Genomic DNA, 24,086 nt, shown 5'->3' with positions numbered 1-24,086 from the left:
ATTATGTTATGACATGTAATGCTCTAACTCAAGAAAGAAAGAGGTTGTTACCACACTATTGTACTTTTTGTCCAAATGTATATAAATATCAACAATTAATGAGCTCTAGTAACTATATTGTTCTTGAAAAACTATGTAGATTTATAAAAATTATAAATGTGAGGGTCACTCCTCCTGGTTAGTTTGTAATTTAATGTTTATGTCTGTATTGTTCACATGTGCTTTAATATTTAATGTAATTGTTTATACATATATATTCTCTGTAACTATGTAATTTGTAGTTAATGAGAAATAAAATTCATTCATACTAAAACTGACAATCATATTTCTACAAACTATGATTTTTAGGTATTATTACTATAGTCATAGTTTTATTGTCTATTTTGATCAAGATACCATTTATTTCATATTATGAATAATTAATTGCTGGTCTAAGTCTGTATTCTGGAGACTTCTATAGTTCAATGTATTCAATGTTTTCATTTTTGCATACTTTTTCCATAGTTTACAGTTTTTGCACTTAAAGTTGTTTTTACTTCACGTAGTTTTCGTTATTTTCCATTTCTTGCTCAATTTCTCATTTATAGTTGTTGTTTTTTTTATCCGATTAAAGAATCCGGGAAGTACCTTTTTATTTTACAGGTATTTTACGCTGCGTATTTTACTGGAAATTTACAGGCATTTTACAAGAGTATGCATACATGAAAAAATGAGATTTATTTTCAATATTTGACATGAAACGTTTTGTTTATTTATCATTGTCTATCGTGTGTAAGTGTTTGTGCGTGCATGTGTGTGTTTATTTACAAATACTTGGATACATATGATATTTGTTTTCAGAACTGGTGATATTTGGTGTGTTTTGCACAAGTGTAAGGGCATGATGAAGTTAATAAACTAGCAGATGTTAGAAAAAAATCATTGAGGATACCAGGCTTATAATGTTGTACGCCAGACGCGCGTTCTGTCTACAAAAGATTCATAAGTGACGCTCGAATCAAATATGTTGAAATGCTAAATAAAATACGAAGTTAAAGAGCATTGAGGACCCAACATTCTAAAATCTTTTGCCAAATACAGCTAAGGTTATCTATTCTTGTGGTAGAAATTCCTTAGCATTTTGAACAATTCTAAGTTTTGTAATAACTTAATCTATAAGTATGACCATATCAATCGTTGGTTAATAACGTTTGATTTTGTCTATTTTTATGGACTTTCCCTTTTTGAATTTAACTCGGAGTTCAGTATTTTTGTTATACTTTTTATCCGAAATGGGTTTTTTTTCAAATGACAGCTAAGGGCTTCTACCTGATATAGTAGCTCGAACTTTTCAAAGTCTTGATAACAATAAATTTATAAATATTAATATTTGAATTATATTTCATGTCAGCACAGACTTGCTGACTACTGGGCTGGTGATACGCTTGGGCGGAAACCTCGACCAGCTGTGACATCGATCATGAGTCAAGCTTTTAAAATGTTAAAACAAATTATCTGACTGCACAGCAAATAAATCATTTAACCAATTAACAACTAAGCTATTATGAATAATCTAGTTCTCACCTTTGATGTTTCTTTCTTCAGCAAGAGGCGCGGCCATTACAACCCCTAAAAGGGGAACAATAAGGAGCAATTTCATTTCGGTGCCTGCAAAATAAAACAAATTATTACAGTTCAGAATATATGTTCTTGATCTTATTGAGATGTAGTCTAACGCTTTTTAAATCAGTTTCACTTAATAGCTGTTGCATATGAGTGTTACCAGTGTCTGTGATTCAGGTTTCTGACAACTGTCCATACTTATTGTTGTTATAACTAAACATATACTTGTAGTAATTGAACTCATTTGTAGAGTTACTGACTGCGTCTGTGTTTCGTTTCTCGGCGAGCTGCTTTCCCTGGAATTACGGAGTCCTTCCTTTATTCCATAGTGGCGACATATTATAATTTATCTTACCTCCTATACATTTCTAGGAATATGATTGGTTTAAAGCAACCGCGTGGAGACCGTGTATATTCCATATTGGGTTAGCAGGATTCCATATTGGGTTAGTAAGAATGTATTCTATAATATAATTATCGACTTTATTAATTTTAATTATCGATAGCCTTTTACCGAATGTATTCTATAATATAATTATCGACTTTATTAATTTTAATTACCGATAGTTTTTTACCGAATGTATTCAATAATAAAATTATCGACTTTATTAAGAATGCATAGAAATTGAAAATAGCTAACGTTCAATATGGTATCATCCTAAGTTCAAAGATTGAAAATAGCTAACGTTCAGTATGGTATCATCCTAAGCGCAAAGTTTGAAAGCACATTTGTATGACATTATATTGAACCCTCGATGTCATACTTCTTACATGACATTAATGGACAGTAAAATACCTTCGTGCTGATATACACAATGTCTTTTTATTGATTTTAGTTTTTCTTCTGTCTTATCTACTGTGAATACTGAAATGAGACTTTTAAATCATTCTCGACAGTGACAGAGCTCACTGCTGAATTCAAATCTTAAACCTTTAGCGTCGAACATTTTGCTCTTGTTTTATTATTATATAATACATTGTATTATTTGATTTGCAAAACAACTAAATATTTAATCTCTGTCCAAGAACAGACAAGCTTACAAAAGAAGAACTTGTTTTCCCTGCTTACAATGTAACAATGAAGATAGATTTATTTACTAGTATTATAGAATTAAACAAGATTGTTTAAATGTCAACAGATTTGCACCTTTATTTATTCCCTTAAGAGTGTCAATGTATTACCATAAAAGCACTGAAAACACGCATAACAACTTGAACACCTACTCATATGGATTAAAATGTGACATTTGTTAGCATGTATACAGAGCATGTCTCAAAGTATCACGTAAGAAAATATTAGTAATTAAGCAATATCCCTCAGCTGATTTGTCATTAATGTATTATATATAATAGTAAATACCGATAATTTAACAATAGTGTGCTTTAAGGTGATTGGCATGCAACTAAAATCTTTTCTTATGTGAAACCCGTTTGGAGACGTCATGAGTATACATTTCTGCACGGACAAAATAATTATGTAAGCATTGGATACATTTTTATCTTGACATAATTATAAGTGTAATTTATTGGAACAATACGTAATTAAATTGTTTTTTTTTTAACGTAGTTAATTGATGTTAAATTAGGCATTTCACTATCAACATAACATGGAGACTTTTGGACTTGATTTAAGTTTCGAGTATAAGGCGGTCGAGTCTACATACAATAAACTTCTTCAAAAGAACATATAAATTGCTCTAATTGAATGAATGAAACAGAGGAATTTGATCCTTGTAACCTTTAACATTTTAATAATCTGAAGGCCTGTATGCAATGGTGAAACAGTAAATAAAGAATCATGAAGGATTTAGAGAATAAAGACAGCAGTTAAAGAAACAGAAGAGAAGCTTAAATATATAAAACATGAACAGTACAGTGATTTGAATTACACCGTAAGGGTAGTGAACTTAAAGGCAATGATAGTAATAAACTATTAGAAAATGATCCTTTCAATAATTATATAAATCTTTCAGGATGGGAACTAGAAGCTCGCTAAACATATAATTCTGCATAAACATTTTACACGAACAGATATAATAATTGGTTGTTATATGGCCCTTCCATTCCAGAGTGTAAGTAGGTCTAGTGACCATCGTTCAACTTTGCATTGTTTTTAAAATTAAATAACAAAAATACCTAACTCCAAGGGAAATTCAAAACGGAAAGTCCTTTATATAATGGCAAAATTAAAAGCTCAAACAATTCCTGACTTGGTACAGGCATTTTTTGTAAAGTGTTATTCTCTAATTCAAGACTATTTTCACTTTTATTTGTACATGCGTTAACGATCCAATTACATCAATTAAATTCTATTTGAACAAAGTGCTAATTGAGCAACTGTCACTGCAAAACAAAATAAATACAAAACACAGAGGGAAAAATATTACAACAAAAAGCTGGAACAAAATGGAATCAACTGGATTGAATAATCTGGACAATTGATTTATTTCAACAAAAAGCAATTGAAAATAGCTTAAAATGTCAATCTAAAAATGTCTGCATGTCATTGCACTTTACATGTGATTTAATAGAAAGACATTTGGTCCATGTTTATTGGATTGAGAAGGGGAAGAAAGAAACCTCCTGAATATTGAAGCTTTCCTCTTATTTACTCTTCTTAAATGGGAGGTAGATATTAGATACAATCCTCTGCATGTGTACATAATACTAAAATAAATATTTGTTATTATGGTGTGATGTTAAACAACTGTCCCGGGTTAGGTGTAGGGTTGAACTCTCACAAACCTGTTAACCCCGCCACATTCTTTATGTTCCTGTCCAAAGTCAGGGCATGTAATTCAGTGGTTGTCGTTGGTTCATGTCTGTCATATTTGTTTTTCGTAAATTGATTTGTTTTAAATAAAGGCGTTAGTTTATGTCGTTTCAGTTGTTTCACAATTGTCTTGTCGGGGCCTTTTATAGCCGACTATAGTGTATTGAGTGTTTTTTTTTCATTGTTGAAGGTCACACGGTGATCTATAATTGCTTATTTTCACGTCATGTCATTTGAACTCTGGTAGATAGTGATCTCATTGACAATCATACCACATTTCCTTATTTTTAAATTCACATTTTTTGCGTTGAATAAAATACACACAATGTATGACAAGCGTAAGAAATATTGTGGTCAAAACAAACTTAACATTTGTTTAAACGGCCGTTTGAAAAGTCAAATACGCACCGTGAAGATTAATTATTAAATCGTGACTATATAGATATATTTGAAGTATTTATATTTTTATTAATATGTTTTGTATATCACTTCTATATGTATTCAAGTCACATTACCTGAAGATCTGTAAAAGCAGTGAAAGCGCTAGTAAATGTGATGAATTGAAACCGTTATTATCTTCTATTAATTTTCTTAGATATATTTGTTTACACTTATCACATATTAACATGACGCCAATTCACGATATTAGCACCATCATGTGAAACTGACATTAATACTTAATCCTTTCAAGGAAATATTAAATCAGTCAATTCACACACGTTGTTACATATGTAAGTTGCTATACTTGAACATGTGCATGCATTCGATGAAAAATGTCCTCTTCCAACAAATACTTTTACGTGTTTTTTGCAATTCAAACTTTTTTTTTAAATTTAGGAGGTTAAAATCCCTTTAAAATTTCTACACTCCAAAACTTATCCAATTTATCGGGTTCTACGCATTGTGTTAATGTGTCTGCACCCACACATTGTATGATAATATCTGTGTGTTCCATGGTCCATGTTCATGCATCCACAGGCATATGTTTATTCGTCTGAAGTGATGGTCTTTCGTCCGTTCCGAAAAAAATGATATTGCTATGTTATTACTATAATGAATTATATTAAATGTATATGGTGCATTATGTTTGATCAATATCATACAGGTTACAATCTATAAAACCCTAAAAACACAAATAAAAACCGTAACGTACAGCAGACATCATCGACCACCAGCACTCGACTTCTACGAGAGAAAAAAAAAGACAGACAAACAAACAAAGACAAACTACAAAAAATCACATAGTCCTGATAGCTTGGTACAGGCAGAAAATGTAACGGGGTAAAACACTTTATATTAAATTGTTTTAATGACATTTAAACAAATGAAGATTCTATAAACGCCTTGTGTCCGAGGCGCTTAAACAATATGAGATTTCAAAATCTAGGCAACTGTACCATGATGGCATTAAATACTTAAAAGAAAAGTTAGCCACAAAAACATAGACATTATTCTGCGCACTTAAAGCCCATTGTTGTCATTACGCCATTACTACGTCTAAGATAATTTTAGTTTATTGTTAGGTAAATGTAGTCATGACATATTGATAAATTAACTGTCTAACTAACTGAGTTTCCTGGTTTCATTCGTACATTATATAGTGGAAAAAAATCTATTCATTACAAGAATAAATGTCAAGCTAACATTTTTACCTTTCAAATGCCAAGTCGTAGCAAGATTGCAAAAAACTAACGTGTTGTTAGTTGAGAACCTTTTTACTATGCAAATTTACTATTTATGAGAGATCAAATAGCCATTCTTTTATTACCAAATTAGTTTATTAATAGTGAAGTTCCCTCTAAGTTCATTATCTTCAACACAATCAATCTATTCAGATAAAGTATGTTGTAATTTCCGACAAAGATGAAAACGAGTTGTTTTCCTAGTTAGTTCCTGTTTACTTTAAATTAAGTTAGAAATATGAAGATGTGGTATGATTACCAATAAGACAACTCTCCACCAGAGACCTAATGACGGAACAGTTAGCAGCTATAGGTCACAGTGCGTCCTTCAATAATGATCAAAACCCATACTGCATATCATTGGGACGTCGACAGGCACATACAAAATGTGGCTTGGTTAAACATGTTTGCTGGTTCCAAAACCTCCCCTTAACGTTAGAAAGTGGTGTAACTGCACAACATACAAACCAGTGTAAAAGGGCTTAATTCATTATATAGGTACAAAGCACAACACACAACTAGCAAAAACACTACAGATACAAAGTATATAGATTCGATAGTACTCGCAGTTGTTAATAACTTGTTCAAAGTCAATAAGAACCAAAAAGATATGTTTCTAAGACTAGAATTATATCAATTATTACACATCCAAAGGGTTTAGTGCACAGGCGATATATAAGCAGTCAGAGAAAACATGATTTTGTGCAATGCCAAAATATAGGTAACGACAAAATGCAGGACCGTGAATGTACATAGCTGTATATCAATAACTGTTGTTGTTTTTGTTGTCTCGATGAGATGTACATGATTTACTGGTCTTCATAACTGTAACCTTTATATGTGTGGCGGTAGATATCTGTAACCTTTATATGTGTGGCGGTAGATATCTGTAACCTTTACATGTGTGGCGGTAGATATCTATAACCTTTATATGTGTGGCGGTAGATATCTTTGACAGCTATTAGTACTACTGTATCGTACGTGTACACATATCTGTAACCTTTATATATGTGGCGGTAGATATCTTTCACAGCTATTAGTACTACTGTATTGTACGTGAACACAAATGTACCTTATCTGAATTGTTTGATGCAGTATTGATATTTGAAGACATCTACTAAGAAAAGTGACATTCAGCATCTGTCCCAATTTATATTTAATTACTGAACCAGAAGTTTAAAGTAAAGTTTAGTTTAGGTTTGATTAATTAACATCACTGAAGTATCAGTACTATAGTATTTTAAAGGAATATTTTGTAATATTATTATTGTGTATATTCTAACTAATTTTATTTATCTAGAAAGAGTCACATGCTTCACTATATTTGCAAAGGTAGACTGAAAATAGCAGCTAGAAAAGTGATATTGCATGGTTATTTTAAGAATATCTGACACAATCGAAACAACCAAACAAAACAATTGGTGCTCTTCTTCTGGCTTATATAACAATTGTAGCCTTTGTATGAGATCGATACGAGGATATATTGACCAAAAAAGTATATCGACCTTTGACTACGTCCTCAGTCAATATATTTCTTTCAGGTCGATATGTCTTCGTATCGACCTCATACAAAGGCTATAATTGTATAATATTGGTCGGCTTTCCTTACAATCAAACAGGAGAAATATTTACTGCAATTAAGACAGCATTTTACAAAATACATTATTAAATCGACTGTTTTCCCAGAAGTTGAGCTGTTATAATTCGATCAAATGTATTTGTATCAAGTTTTGTTATAGCCTATATTTCTCGTTTATTAAACAACAACAACAAACATAAAATGTTTTCTTCGAAAAATATCGGCTTATTCATGAAGTAATGTAAATGAGGTTTTTTCTGGGCTAACACTTCTAAGATTCAAAATTTAAAAAAAATAGGTATTAATGGGACAACACATTTCAGTATTAAGATGGAAGATGTTTTTTCAAATACAAGTCGAAATCATTGACCATATGTTTTTCTTTGATTTTGAATGGGATCCAACATCCGTTTAACATTTAAATTCAAACAACTAGCAACACTTAATACGAGTTTCGCAACGATCTAAGCAGAAAAACTTGAACAAATAAGTGGCAGTAAATCGGAACATGTTGTTTCTTAAATGTCAGTTTTAAGTTGTCATGTCAACTGCTCTGCATTTTCTTAAAAGTGCACGTACGTGCTGTAATTACAAAAACGATTATTGGCTGGCGGTGTTTGAGAAATGAAAAGGGTAATATGCGAGTCAATACTCACAATTGTACTGTTTTTAAATTACATTTGTACGTTGATATTTCCTTGATGATTATATGGATTGTCATTTTGTTTATAGTATTTCATACATGAAGGTTGAGAACAACTTGCTAATAAATCTGTTAAGTGACCCGGGTCGACCTCTGATAATGGGCGTAGAATTTGATCCCCACTGGAAAAACAGGGAACGTTGAATATGAGCAGACATACTGCCGTGTAACAAGCCACTTTTAAAACCCCTAAAAGCTGTTGAAAGAGTGTTTTAACGACACGATTGCGTGCCACTCTCCCTACACGACACGAGGATTTGGTTAAACATCCCCATTTCGTCCAGACAAGGCTGTGTATGTCCTTCAAGACAAAATGGTTGCCTCTCGTCTTGAGTTTAATGTAAATTCATATAAAATTTTGATCCTAATTTTCATTAATGTATTGTCTGATAGATCAGACTAAACTAAACGCAAATTCATATTTCACAAATCGTACTTATTCCAGTTTTTATTACCATGTTTAAAAAAAATGTATACCTTACAATGCGTAACAGTAAGTTGGCGTTCAATGAAACGAAATTTAATCGGTTCTCAAAAAATAAATTTGAAGAAATGATTTCTGATATAAGTTAACCGTTGAAAGGAGCAATGTGTGAGCTCTCAGATTTTAATATTACGAACTTTTTTTTATTGTTTATGTTGTTGAAACAAAACAGTTTTTTTTTGGCATTGTGATTTTGTTTCGTTTTTATCGTTTGTGTGTTTGTTTGTTATGTTTTTCTTTCGTTTTGTTTTGGATTGTCATTGTGTAGACTTTTTTAAACAGCAAAACAATTGTTTGTGTAGGAATCTGAGATGATTGAGGGTCTACATCTGAAGAGGTTTCAAATGTATGATATGACCTAAAGGGCTTATTAATGGAACATACAAGAGGTGAATGAAGCGACAAGTAGACTTGTCTCAAGTGATTTCAATATCAAACTCTACACTAAGCAGCAACGATTGAGCGGTAACGTATTCTGACTTATTTGAACATCTATTTATGATATATTTTAAGTTTTTCATTTTTACTTATTTAAATAAATCGAGGTTTGCTTTTTTAGCTGGCGTAGTTTTATTGCGCATATCTTTTATGTGAAATTGGTTGGCAATAATGACACTAAAACCACTGATTTCGGGTAAATTCCCGAAGAGGAATAATGTCGAGTTACAGTCACGTTGTTCTTTTCATGTGGAAAGTGTGATTTTATTTCCTAGCAATGAATTCCAATTGTATAGCTCATAAGTCAAACAATATATTGTGATTTACGCCTTCACGTTTATAATAAAAGAATATCATACAGTAATGATACCCCGATAACCTTATTACAAAACTATTAATAATTCATCATCAAATCAATAGAAATTTTATCCTCCGTAAGAGCATCGATCTCACTGTCGAGGGAGGTTAGAAAAGTATTAAAATAACACTTGCTTATCCATTACAACCTTTTTAAACATGAAAGATTGATAACTGCCACTTAAAGGTCAAGTTAGGCACTTATCACTGGACCATCGGCAGACAGTGACTGTTCAAAATCCCATAAATAATAAATATTCGAGGTCTTTCGCAACTTATTGTATTATCCCTATTTCGCAACAACTATTTTCCCCAAAACAGATGGACTATAATTTATCTTTGTATGTTAGTAAATTGGCCGAATGTGAAGTTGTAAAACTTTAAACACAGTTTCTTCTTGTCCTTCTATTAAAAACTGTGTGCATTTACTTTATCTTCCATATTATGTGTATTTACTTAATCTTTCATTCCAAAAGACAGCATTCCAATACAATATAGATCTAAAAACTGTGTGCATTTACTTTATCTTCCATATTATGTGTATTTACTTAATCTTCCATTCCCAAAGACAACATTCTAATACAACATAGATCTAACAATTACCAATGGACGATCAATAAAATGGCTTTGTAAAATGTATCTGTAATTTTCTATCTAAATCAGATGATAGAAAGGTAAGAAACAAATTAAATTAAACAAAAATGTAGTTTATCTTTTTAATTTTTATTTTCGTTTGTCTACGAATAAAGTATATACAATCATAAAACAAGTCATTTATTTGGCATGGACGAATCAAGAAAAGATTTCAATCAAATAAATTGTTTTTAGAACTCAGTCTATCTTGAAGTCATTGCATAATTCATTTATACACTGTATAACCATGTTAATATAGTTTGTACAGAACCTGTAATGAAAAATGTATTACCGAGTTAGAGCGAACAGTGTTCTTTTAGAAGTACAAATTAAACATACTTGTCATTAAGATAACTTAATAGTCAAACTAAAGCAATGTCTAGAAATTAACCAAAATTGTATTGAAAACGCTACATAGCCGAAAATTAGAACTGTCATGTTTTCTCATTCCATATTTTAGAAAATATAAATACATAGCCTAGCTTTTCGGAGCAGATTCCTAGATTTCCAATTTAGTATTCCTACATTAATGTGTAGTGTTTTTTAAAACTATTTAGCTTTGAATGCATCTGGAGGTGTGTGAATTACAAAATACTTCAAACATTTGAATAACAAATGTATTGGGGTAAATGTGAATGAAAAAGCAAGCTAACACTACAATAGATTGAACTGATTGAAATGTTTCGCAACCATTTTTTAAGCCAAATATAGTTGGCATATAACTGGTGTTCAACGACACCTTCAGCACTCTTGTCTATATCGTGGCGGACAATTGTTATTGGTGGAGGAAGCCAGAGTGTCCGGAGAGACCCATCGACATTCGACAGATAAACTGGCAATCCTAGTCATATAAGTCAAACACACCTGCCACGTGCGGGGTTTGATTACAGTAATTAAAACTATTCTTAGTTCGACCTTCAGTACGAACATAAACCATGATTATTTGTTTAAGATCGACTGCTATGTGCCAGAATCTCAAAATCTCAGAATGTCAGACCATAAGCAATTAATATACAACATATGGTTTATCTTTCTCTTCAAACTTCTGACATAGTAAGATATTTGGCTTTACTCGCATAGTTACCGCCAGACGAGACAGTAAAACCACAGATTATATAGAGGTCAAAATACGGTTTTCATTAAAAGACATGTATCTATACCACGTTTTAAATCACCAAAAGCCCGTGCAACATAAAAGTCTACTCGGGACAATATTCATCAATATTATTCTGGAGTGAAATATCCCGGTGAATCCTGCAATTTGATTGGTTACCTTGACAAGGAATATGAATCTATATCCTCTGTGAACAAAAACAGACGGCTCAGGGGATATAAAACACTGACAGGGAATATGAGCCCCTAACCTTGTGAAGATCCCGAAAACATAACTTTGTAGAAATAACCCTATACTATATGTTTTTCATGCCATAATGATCTATTACAGATTTTTAACAATATTTTCGATTAAGATTCATATACAATAAGACTAGTATTCTCACGCACAGAATAATATTTTTAAGAAAAAATGTATTAAAAAAATGAGTGTTCTTTTTCTTCCTTGAAAAACAATTTCTTCTATGTTACCAGCATACGGATTCTTCTGATCTTTACTATATAGATATAAGAAGATGTGGTATGAGTGCCAATGAGACAACTCTCCATCCAAGTCAAAATTTAAAAAAAGTAAACCATTATATGTCAAAGTACGGTCTTCAACACGGAGCTTATATACATATCGTCCAGAAATGCACTAAAGGTTTTGCCAATATAGACTTTTTAGAAAACTTATCTATGAATTCTACTTTTATAACAACTTCTCAAATCCTTCTTTGAAATTTATTTAGTTTTGTTTACAAGAATTTACCGGTAAATAGTTATTGACAAATACAATGAATATTGTATGTTGATTATTGTCATTATTTTATTCTGTTTTACGATTGACCAAATTAAATGGATGATAAGATATCTTAAGGCTTCTCAACATTAAGTTTGATGAAATCAATAAATACATTGTACCTTATTAGAATACTGAAGACGTATAGTTGTTAATCTTTACTCTGTGTTATAATAGTGCTTTTGTCATACAAGGAAGTATGATGCAGATAGTTCACGTAGACCAGGAAAAACGCTGCAATATGTTTTAATAGCAGGAAACAATTTAAAAAATAAGACGAGTTTATGGAACTAAGCGATATATTGCATGAGACTTTGTATTGGTTTCGTACGCACCGTAAACCTGGCATTTTTGTATTTATACATGTGGCTAAGAAGTAAAGTCATTTTTATCATCGTTTAAATGAAGTGGGAAACAAACGATTTAATCTTTAAACAAACAAGTTTGTTACATCCAGTAACAAAAACCCAAAGATTAACTTGTTGTACTGACGAATTGTCCAGAACAAGATGATACGCAGAACGACCGAATTGTCGTGAACAAGATGATATGCAGATAAAACCACCGAATTGTCGTGAACAAGATGATACGCAGATAAAGCGACCGAATTGTCGTGAACAAGATGATATGCAGATAAAACGACCGAATTGTCGTGAACAAGATGATACGCAGATAAAACGACCGAATTGTCGTGAACAAGATGATACGCAGATAAAACGACCGAATTGTCCTGAACAAGATGATACGCAGATAAAACGACCGAATTGTCCTGAACAAGATGATACAATTTGAAATGTTATACGGTCGGATTGTCTTTAACAAGATGATACAAAGGTCATACGACCGGATTGTCGTAAACACGATGATCCAATTTGAAATGTTATATGGTCGGATTGTCGTGAACAAGATGGTACAAAGGTCATACGACCAGATTGTCGTCAACAAACTGATCCGAGGGAACTTACTGTTCATATATTGATGAGAAGAAAATGAAATGAACACCCTTTATAATGGTTAAGTTTTTACTGATATAAATTTTCAGCAACTTTTTATGAGTTTAAGATAATTCCTTTCATCCATGACCAGCGTTCTCTCTTTTCTTGATAAGGTCGCAATGTTAAACTAAATGCTTTCATAAATGATATTGCTTACAATCTATCTATACTGTCTTATCTTCATATATATATATATATATATATATATACAAGTCTAAATTGAAAACAACGTTCAAACCTATGATTGCGTTGGGTAAAAACCGCAATTTATTAAACGTGTGCATGCAAAACAAATTTCTTGGTAGAGGGGTCTAAATACAGCAAAAACAACATTTTCCAAAAGACCAAAAAAGTGAAAAAGTATATTTTAACAAAACGCATTTGACTAGCAGGTCGAACAACTGATGTTCTTAAACCCTGCTGACTGCCATTGGCGATTGCCAAATAAACGGATCACCAGATGTAACAAAATGGATCTTATAATAATCTATTACCAAACAGAAAACAATAAACCTGCGGAAAAGATGGTATACCGTATATATACAAGTCTAAATTGAAAACAACGTTCAAACCTATGATTGCGTTTGATAAAAACCGCAATTTTTATACGTGTGCATGCAAAACAAATTTCTTGGTAGAGGGGTCTAAATACAGCACAAACAACATTTTCCAAAAGACCAAATGTGTGAAAAAGTATATTTTAACAAAACGCATTTGACTAGCAGGTCGAACAACTGATGTTCTTAAACCCTGCTGACTGCCATTGGCGATTGCCAAATAAACGGATCACCAGATGTAACAAAATGGATCTTATAATAATCTATTACCAAACAGAAAACAATAAACCTGCGGAAAAGATGGTATACCGTATATATACAAGTCTAAATTGAAAACAACGTTCAAACCTATGATTGCGTTTGATAAAAACCGCAATTTTTATACGTGTGCATGCAAAACAAATTTCTTGGTAGAGGGGTCTAAATACAGCACAAACAACATTTTCCAAAAGACCAAATGTGTGAAAAAGTATATTTTAACAAAACGCATTTGACTAGCAGGTCGAACAACTGATGTTCTTAAACCCTGCTAACTGCCATTGGCGATTGCCAAATAAACGGATCACCGATGTAATAAATGGATCTTAATTATAAATCAAATACTAAACATAAAACAATAAACTTGCGGAAAAGATGGTATACCGCAAACAAAAGGTGCAAAGGTTTTTGTACACCATATCCGGATTTCGACAATTAATGTCTCTTCATTGATTTTAGGAATCGAAACGGTATTTGGAAGGCCATATAATTTACCTCAATTTAGGATAGACTCTTAAATTTTGAAAGAGTCAAAATAGGATGAACGGATCATATAAACCCGAAGGCAAATATAATACAAGCCCAAACGAAAAAATATAAACAAGTCTAAATTGAAAACAACGTTCAAACCTATGATTGCGTTGGATAAAAACCGCAATTTTTATACGTGTGCATGCAAAACAATTTTCTTGGTAGAGGGGTCTAAATACAGCACAAACAACATTTTCCAAAAGACCAAATGAGTGAAAAAGTATATTTTAACATATATATATATATATATATTCTTGTAATTAATTCTACATCGTGTTCATTTATTCACGTTACTTAAACTATAATTAGGTTATTAGTTTAGAATACCATTCATATCATATAAAGACATTAACACTACCATGACACGTGGCTGTATACATATAAAGACACTACAATGACACGTGGCTGTATAAATATAAAGACACTAAAATGACACGTGGCTGTATACATATAAAGACACTACAATGACACGTGGCTGTATACATAAAAAGACACTACAATGACACGTGGCTGTATACATAAAAAGACACTACAATTACACGTGGCTGTATACATATAAAGACACTACAATGTCAGGTGGCTGTATACATGTAAAGACATTAACACTACAATGACACATGGCTGTATACATATAAAGACACTACAATGACACGTGGCTGTATACATAGAAAGACACTACAATTACACGTGGCTGTATACATATAAAGACACTACAATGTCAGGTGGCTGTATACATGTAAAGACATTAACACTACAATGACACATGACTGTATACATATAAAGACATTAACACTACAATGACACGTTGCTGTATACATACAAACATTAACACTACAATGACACATGACTGTATGCATATAAAGGCATTAACACTACAATGAAACGTGGCCGTATACAACGTGGCTATATACCAAGTGGATGTATCTTACAGATAACTTCGGGTTAGAAAAACATTAATGATTAATATTTCTACAAAGGATGTAACTTAGTCTTTGTAAAACGTTTACGATAGATAATCAATACAACACATACGACATCCCTGGTGGGAGATATTGTATCAATGAACTAAGACAGTTATTTAAAGGAATTCCTAACGCCTTCAGAATCATTCTTTTCATGTCGGTTTAAATTGATAAGTTAGGGCACACCTTTCAATACGATAAAAAAAATATGATTTAAGTTTCCTTCCTTTTTAACAGCTGAGAACGATGTTTAATAAACCTTAGAAGGGAAACGAGCGCTAATGCTAATGTGTGCTAGATTTAATTACTTCTCTCACCCCTAACGCCCCCTCCAAATAAAATTAAAAGAAAACATCAGAATATCTCGTATTCTTCTACCTTTTTGGTTATAAAAGAATATAAAATTCCAATCTAACTATAAATAAGAAGATGTGGTATGATATTCATCGAGAAAATTGTATTCATCTAAGGTGAAACCAATTACAGGTCTCCGTATTTCTTTCAACAAAGAGGAAAATTCATACACTATAGTATGATACCAAGAAGCCCCCGGATGATAAAATGTGAACAATATAAAAGTGAAAACCAACTTATTGATTGTTACGTATACTGTGAAGTCAAAATAATAAATAGAGAACAATAATGGCAGACAGCAAACACGGTTACAATGGAGGCCTTAAGATGAGATATTATTAACTTATATGAGTGTTAACTATTTGATTCTTCGTGGAGAGCTGTAGACTAAACACGAATATATCATTCCATCCGTGTAGTAGGCATCAATGTCGGCCGATTCAAAGTTACAAAAGGCTCTCCGAGTACTTGAAGTTTTTTTTTTCTATTTCTATAACTGGATTGTTAACAGTCTTATTAATTTTTACATTATTTTCGAAATGTGATATTCTAATAAATATGATATTCATGATTATATCGGAATTAATGGAAGAAGGGATTTTTTAATGTAATATCCCATTTATGTGAATTTTTATAAAAGGATGAATGAGAATATTTAATTAGCTGGAAACACTCTTTTACATCAGGGCGATTTCATAAAAGTCTTAAATTCATAGAATCACAGACAAACGTTTGAGTAAGGTTCTAACAACATTATGGAATATTTCTAAGCAGGTCGTCAAATCATAAATGCCTAAAGATAGCCCTAAACCAGCAATTTTGAAACATTTTGGCAAATTTTTAGGTATTATCTCAAACACGTATACGAAGGACATCGCTAATCAAACCTGTGTTGGGAGTAAAGTTATGTATTGTCGCTACAAATTAATTCTTTCTGGTAAGCGATGTCCTTCAGTTTAAAATGTGACAAAATATGCCAAATTTGTTTGAACTTCCTTCAACAGCAATATGTTGCACTGAATAACTTTTTGATTCTTTAGGATAAAATGTACAGTACTGAAACTATATTTTATGCATTATGATATATACTTTTAAAGTTAATATTTAATTTCCTGTAGGATCTTTTAGATTTTGACCCAGCGAGTGAAACAAATGCAGTTGAAATTAGCCTTTCTTTGTTCTATAGTAGACAATATTTGGTCCGTTTTTTATAATTTATTGGTCTCGAACGACTCCAAGGTCCCTTTAAAAAAAAACAAGACCATAAGGATCATATCTAACTTGGCTGTTCCACAGTCACCAGTTGTAGTAGAACTATTTTCACGACTGACATCTGATGTAACTGATGTCTATTTTAAAATTTTACTTCTACTGTGATTTTTAAACGTAAACAAAGTTACAGGTGGTTCTTTGTTATCGAAAAATGAGGCATTCAGCTTTGATGTTGGAGACAACAAAAAAAGTTTATTAATTAAAAAATTGATACCTCTGATAAAGTATTTTAAGAAAATGCTTATTGTGATTTTCAGGCTTATCAATACGAGGGAAGAACCTAAGGTGACAAAAGCTTAAGGGTACAGGTACAATTATACAGGGGACTGAAAAACGATATTGTATCACATCACGTATCACAGCATTGGCGGGAATGTACTCCCCTGAGGAAAACAAAATAAGTTAAAAATAAAAGCTAAAAATAGGCAAAGCATTTTTTCTTTGATATTTATCCTTTCATTCAAATAAAAACCGAATGCTTTAAAAACAATATTCAACCATATCAATTAGACAGAAATGAACTTTTTGTTTGACTCTGTGGACTTCTTCCTTGTAAGATAAAACGTAGTTTCCAGGAAGGATGACTCGTTGAATGAAAAACTAATTTATACGCCCTCTTATTCTTTAATTATATCATTTAATAACCCCTCAGTCTGACAGAAGGGGGAATAATACACGTACAGTTTACAGATTCCATTACTCTTATATTCTCCCTAGGGTACAATGTATCTGTCTGAATAACTAGCAATGCTTAATACCATATGAAACGCGTTGATAAATTACAAACTATGAGGAAGATGGATTTTCAGTTTGTTTGGAATCAAATAACATAGATTATGTAGAAATATTATTTCAAAACAAAATACGTCTTCCGGAAAGAATGTCTTCTTGAGATCATTTCAAGGTTGAAGTTAATATGTTGTTTAGTTGGTTTTAAATGAACACTTCAGCGATGTATCTCAAAGATTTCAGAGCAGAACAAATCCGGTTGATGTACATTACATCCCTTTGCTGTAAAATATAAAGCCTTTCAGAACTTTGTATTGTACCAGGTATGGAACTGATCAATTATTTCAACAACGCAACATTGCTTTAATTGACTTTATATTTCCATACCTACCTGATAAAGGACTTTGATCTATAAGAACATAAAGTAAGGTAAATACATTTCGTGACGTTTATGCTTTAAATTATTCACCGGAGATAGATACGTTCTTTTATTGTAGATTTAGAGGCATTAAATTAATTTATAAAACATTAACAGATATTTTATACCTGATTTTAATTTCAACTTTGATGACATTTAGCTATACAGTTGTATGAGGAGGCGGATAATTATTTGAAAAGACATCTACATTAAACGTTGTTGTCATTTGATGTCCTCGTATATTTAATGGACACCAGTGTTATCAAAATATCATGGTTCAACACGCATGTGTTATATTTCTCAGAATTTCCAATACGTTCAATTAAATCAAGATGTCGTCCATAACCTTTTCGAAGGGATGACTTTTAACTTACTATTAGGGACCCGTTAGTTCAATAGCTTCATTGTAAACTGCAACATTGTTATATAGCTTCTTTGTACGCTAGATCTATCATGGAAATCATCCGAGGAAACACAATCTTTTCCATATCGTATTAACAAGGAAAGCTATAAACTTTTTGCAGGCACTGCATGAGTGTTCCTATACAGGAATTGAAAGTTCATAATTGGAAAATCAAAATCATCTAGTTCGTTGAAAAGTTAAGTTCTGAAACGGCTATCCTTATCAATTTCAATATGATAGTCAAAATGAGACACCGAATTAACTGAATTGTTCAGGGATAGGACATATCATCTATATAGCGGAAGATGAAGTTTTATGCTATCTTTTTCATTATACCAATGAATGTTCTTTATGAAACCAGTCTAATGCAAATTAAGGAACAAATCGACATGGGAGGACAACATTTGGTTTTTAATCCCGACTGGCTGTTGAAAATATTTTATTTCAAATGTTTATGATAAGGAAACTATGACGATATCCTTGTATTCAGAAATAAAAAAGAAGAAGATACTAAGAGGCAATAAAACAACATTAATTGAAGAAAGATAGACACACCATGACCAAATGAGGAAGGAAGAACAACAATTCAAAAACAACTTCACAACAAAGTAACGAGGGAGAAATTTGAACCCGCTAAAATTTGATCCACTAATATGAACCATCATGTAGCTTATGGCAAATATACATCAAGTGATAAGTCGCATTCGGTTATGTTAAAAACGAGGTAAAGATGTTGAAGAACTTGTGGCTACGAAAAGAAGATCATATTCGTAAAAATCTTTAACACAGATATCCGAAAGCAGTCAATCAAATCATATTGGAAAATATGTACCCCAAATGCATTTGGTATTAGAAAGGTACTATATGTAACAATTGAAAGATCACTATGAGTAAAATTAAAAGCATCTCTTTTGTTGTAAGTTTCGATGTCAACATATAAGGCAGACATGTTTGTTTCTGTAGTAACCTGTATCTGAAAACATACATTTATTGTTTTATTTGCTTTTGAAAATAGATTATATTTCATAAAATATGTTCTCAATATGACTCAATCTTTATATGTGCATCGTCATGAATATGTATGAAATATTTGCCACTGTACATTAAGTAGATAAAAATCACCACAGCAGTCTTATTTGCATTAGGATATCAAGTTTTTCTTAACGATGACTGATTGTCTCATTTTTTTTACAACTAATATACAGATGAAGCTTATTTGGCGGTCATCGAATGTAAGCCATTTATCCTAATTGGTTTATTGACAGTTCCTTTTCATTGCAGATTTATCAGATTAAGCTATTTGCATTTGGAAACATAACAACAGATACTAGTATTCTTGGTTACGGGCGTAATAGTCGTTCGATGCTTTGGAAAATGTTGTGGAAATAAATATAATAGACGTATGTATAATGACGATGTAAATGACTTGATCAGTAGTTCTAATAACTCTTGTTATTCTAATATGCCCTCTTCTAGAAATTAATTTAGCTTGTGTCCTCTTTTAAGGGAAGCTTTTGTACTGTCAATGTCACCATGATGTTACCCAAAACCATTCTACATTCTATAATTACAATTCTCTCATCATCTTCATCGCCCGTCATCGTCATCATCATTGTCGTCGTCGTCCTCCTCCTCCTCCTCCTCCTCATCATCATGATCATGATCATCATGATCATCATCATCGTCGTCGTCGTCGTCGTCGTCGTCATCATCATCATCGTCGTCGTCATCCCCCCCCCCCCCCCCCCACCACCACCACCACCACGATTTAGTAAACACTCATATATACCAATACAAAATGCCAGAAAATAACTTGTTCTTCCAGTGGATCTGTATTTGAAAGGACATCCGGATCCTTTCCTTACTTTTGTGATATTAATTCAGTTATTGAAGATCGAACAATGGTTTTCAATGGCGTAGGCTAGTAATTATCGGATGTGTTGGACAGGTATATAGACCATCACATCGAACAATACTAAATCGATTTGATTATCAATTACACACCTTTAATGACCCATTATTGAATAATTTCCATTTACATATATGAACGTTGTCGAAGTATCTCTAGGGAGAATAAAGATACATCAAGGCTACATTTTAATTGTAAAATACGCCGATGAAGTATAAATAAAAATACTTTGGGTTGGTGATACAATTATATCTTCCTAACCAAATGTTGCCATAATTGTTAACTATGTGAAAAGGAAATGAAGGAAAGAAGATGTTGAATAATAAAGTCTTTGAATTTTTGTTCATATCGTCATTAATCATTATACTGAATACCGAGCTAGTTAAAGGTGTCAAATTCTTTTGGGGCCTCGGTGGCCAAGTGGTCTAAGTAGTTACTACTGTGATCACTAGCCAGTCAACACTGAGGTTGTGAGTTCGAACCCCGCTCGTGCGGGTGCACTCGACTCCAATCTTAATTGACTAGGATTGTCAGTTTTCCTATCGCAGGTCGGTGGTTTTCTCCGGGCACTCCGGCTTCCTCCACCAATAAAAACTGGCCGCCACGAAATAGCCCAAAAACGGTGCTTAAAAGTGGCGTTAAAACACCAAAAATCAAATCAAATCAAATTCTTTTTTATGCGGTTTCTCGACAGCAATATTCTCTGAAGAACTATTCTTTGTAAAGGTTTTGTTCATTTAAGAAGATCATTCACTTTAAATTTCATAACTTGTTTCTTGTTTTATAAAATAATAAAACATGCATTCGATTATAATATCATCTCTAACACAGCAATATCGATTAAGTAATTTTCATGCTGACTCAAGCAGAACATGCTACGATTTACAGAATAATATTGTATATCAATTTTCTCATTTGTTCCAGATCATCTTTCCAAAACATCCTTAATGGAATCTCTTTTTATTCTATAAAAGGGATACTATTGATTATAACATCTTTAATAATATTCACGTTTCTCTATCATTCAATGAGACTTTTCTCAAGGGAAGATTCATTATCTTCAATCGTACATTCATTTACAAGATAACACAATGTAACCTAAACAGAACATGAGGGATTTCCTCCATTAGGCACTGTTTATTTAATCCTAATTCTGCCTTGTACGCTTATACGTCATTGAAGTTTATCAAAAGAATTTTTTCAACCTGTTGTTTTCGCCTTGTTTAAACCTCCCACTTCATCCAGTTCTTTATTCAAATAATGCCGAAAATAACTAAATTGCATAGTAGAGTAAATGTTAATTGAGTCAAGGACCCTCAGACTACATACGTAAACCCGTTACTCTGGCACCTGGGATGAGTTCAATTTTATTTTTCATTTCATTTTTTGGGGGCGTTAACCCATTCCTACATTTTTTAGATATGATAATCATAAAAATAATTGTCCATGACCAGTATGACAGAAACATAATATATGTTTTATAATTAGTCTTCATATCAGTTAATGCTTATGACTTGTACTATGTTGGAATGTTGGAAGTATGCTATTGCAGATATGTATAAAAAAACCAAGATTTATTGATTTTAATTTCGTTCAGTTGGTGTTGCTATATGTACTTATCATAAAGAATAAACAGCAAAGGAATTCGGATAGCTAAAGAAATAAAATATAATTTGTCTAATGTGTCATTTTATCATTCTAGCGACAAAAATGGCATATATTGAGTTTTTGCATTTACGATCATCTTTCGTGCTATTTAACAGGATAACTAAACATCTTCTATATCACATAATTTAAGCAAATATTCACTAAACAGATGCAAGATGTATTTTGTCTAATGGAATCTTGTCAGGAGTTATTGCTTATGGTTGATGATAACACAACTCATGTCCGTATGGTGAGGTTTAAATGTCCGTGTATTGATAGCTTCCTTTGTCAATAATATTCATCCTTTTGTAATACATATATATGAATTGAATTGTTGCTGGACAAAACAAATTATCCATACATGCAAGATGCAGAGTATATTTACAATACAAAAAATACAAATATTTATCGCATGCGACTTTTTTTCCAATTACAATGACGATAATATAGATACACTAGAAGTAAGATATTTTAGGGAAAAAAATATCGGAAAATCATTGATGTCCCCTACACAGTTGGTCTATGAGTAAATGCTTTAAATCTTACCCTTTTAAAACAGATGTTATTCTCTCTCTGTGTGTCACAGTCTTGTAGGTTTCATCTATCGCTTCTCAAAGGAATCAGCTATACCGAGATTTACACTATCGATCAAAACACCTACGAATGCGCATGACACTTTGGACACATTGTGACGTAAATTAACAAAGGACAGTTTCAGTAATGGACGCTGGAACCTAAACAATAATCAGTAAACAAAATTTTCAATATAGCCACACACTTTACATTTAGCAGTTTGTTTTGCTGATTGAGTTAATGCTAGCGGAACATCGCAAACAAAAAGCCTAAATCATTCTAATTTTTCATTCCGCCATTATTGGAAAATTCTACGATCGATCAGAATAATAGATATTCTATGTTATATTGATATAGAATATATAGTATTTCATAATGATTGACTGCTGAGAAATTCAAGTGTTCTAAATGACGTTAAAATTGATTCCGAGATTCTCATCTGATTTATAGGAATAATTAATTTAGAAGTACTGGAACAATATCAAGGGAAACATATAAAAGACCGTTGTCATTAATAGCAGTGACATTTGACAATTTGCGAATACATTTTCGGTACATGTATGTCCAATCATATTTTGCAATAACATAATGATTCTTGTAGACATTGCTTAATTTATAAACACCCTTTTCATAGAAAAACAACAATTCATGTATGGATATTATTTTTACCTAATGTTCAAAGCAGTTATTAATTTTTATACATACATGACTTGTGTAAATTTCAAAATAATGGGATTTCGAATTATATATAAAAGGAGATGTTGTATCATGGTCAATGAGACAACTATCCACCAGAGACCAAAGGCTATACAGTGAACATTTACAGGAAAACGCACGACATTCAGCAATGAGCAAATCCTATAACATATAGTAAGCTGTAAAAGGCCTCGGTATGTTAAACTGTGAAAAAAATCAAAAATATATAATCATCCTGATTACTCAAGAGTTAAGGAAAAACAAATATGTAAGACAGCAACCAACGGCAACTACTGGAATACAGGGTCCTTGAATTAAGAATGTGACGGTGTTAAAATGTTTGTGATCGCACCATAACCTTGGATAGTAACAACACAACATAAGAACTGTAATCTGACATCATATCCATACTAATCACACACGCAAATAACATTAGCAGTCAAAGCCGGTATGATAATTTCTGTTTCAAATCAGGAAGATATTTTACAGCAAAAAAAAAAAACAAACAAACAAACAAAAAAAAATCCAAACAAACAAACAAAAAATAAACCGTTTACTGAAGATACATAAAAAAATTCCGGAAACAATACTTAAAATGATTGCTAGATTATATGCTAGATTATATTTAGTTAATTGC

General features: G+C 32.1%; 1 protein-coding gene across 1 annotated transcript in view; it reads right to left on the bottom strand.

Moving 5' to 3' along the window:
* LOC127725459 (uncharacterized) overlaps nt 1-22,917 on the bottom strand; it is a 40,354-nt gene extending 17,437 nt beyond the window's left edge. The window contains exons 1-2 of the mRNA XM_052232424.1: nt 22,727-22,917; nt 1,564-1,647 (exon numbers count right to left, since the gene is read on the bottom strand). Coding sequence (XP_052088384.1) covers nt 1,564-1,639 — 76 coding nt within the window. The 5' untranslated portion in view covers nt 1,640-1,647; nt 22,727-22,917. The remainder of the gene's footprint in view (nt 1-1,563; nt 1,648-22,726) is intronic.
* Between the last annotated feature and the right edge of the window lie 1,169 nt (nt 22,918-24,086).

This window comes from Mytilus californianus, unplaced genomic scaffold (genome assembly GCF_021869535.1).
Source record: "Mytilus californianus isolate M0D057914Y unplaced genomic scaffold, xbMytCali1.0.p SCAF_15, whole genome shotgun sequence".
Taxonomy (NCBI): domain Eukaryota; kingdom Metazoa; phylum Mollusca; class Bivalvia; order Mytilida; family Mytilidae; genus Mytilus; species Mytilus californianus.
Note: the sequence above shows the minus strand (reverse complement) of the source record. Positions and strands in the feature narration are given on the sequence as shown.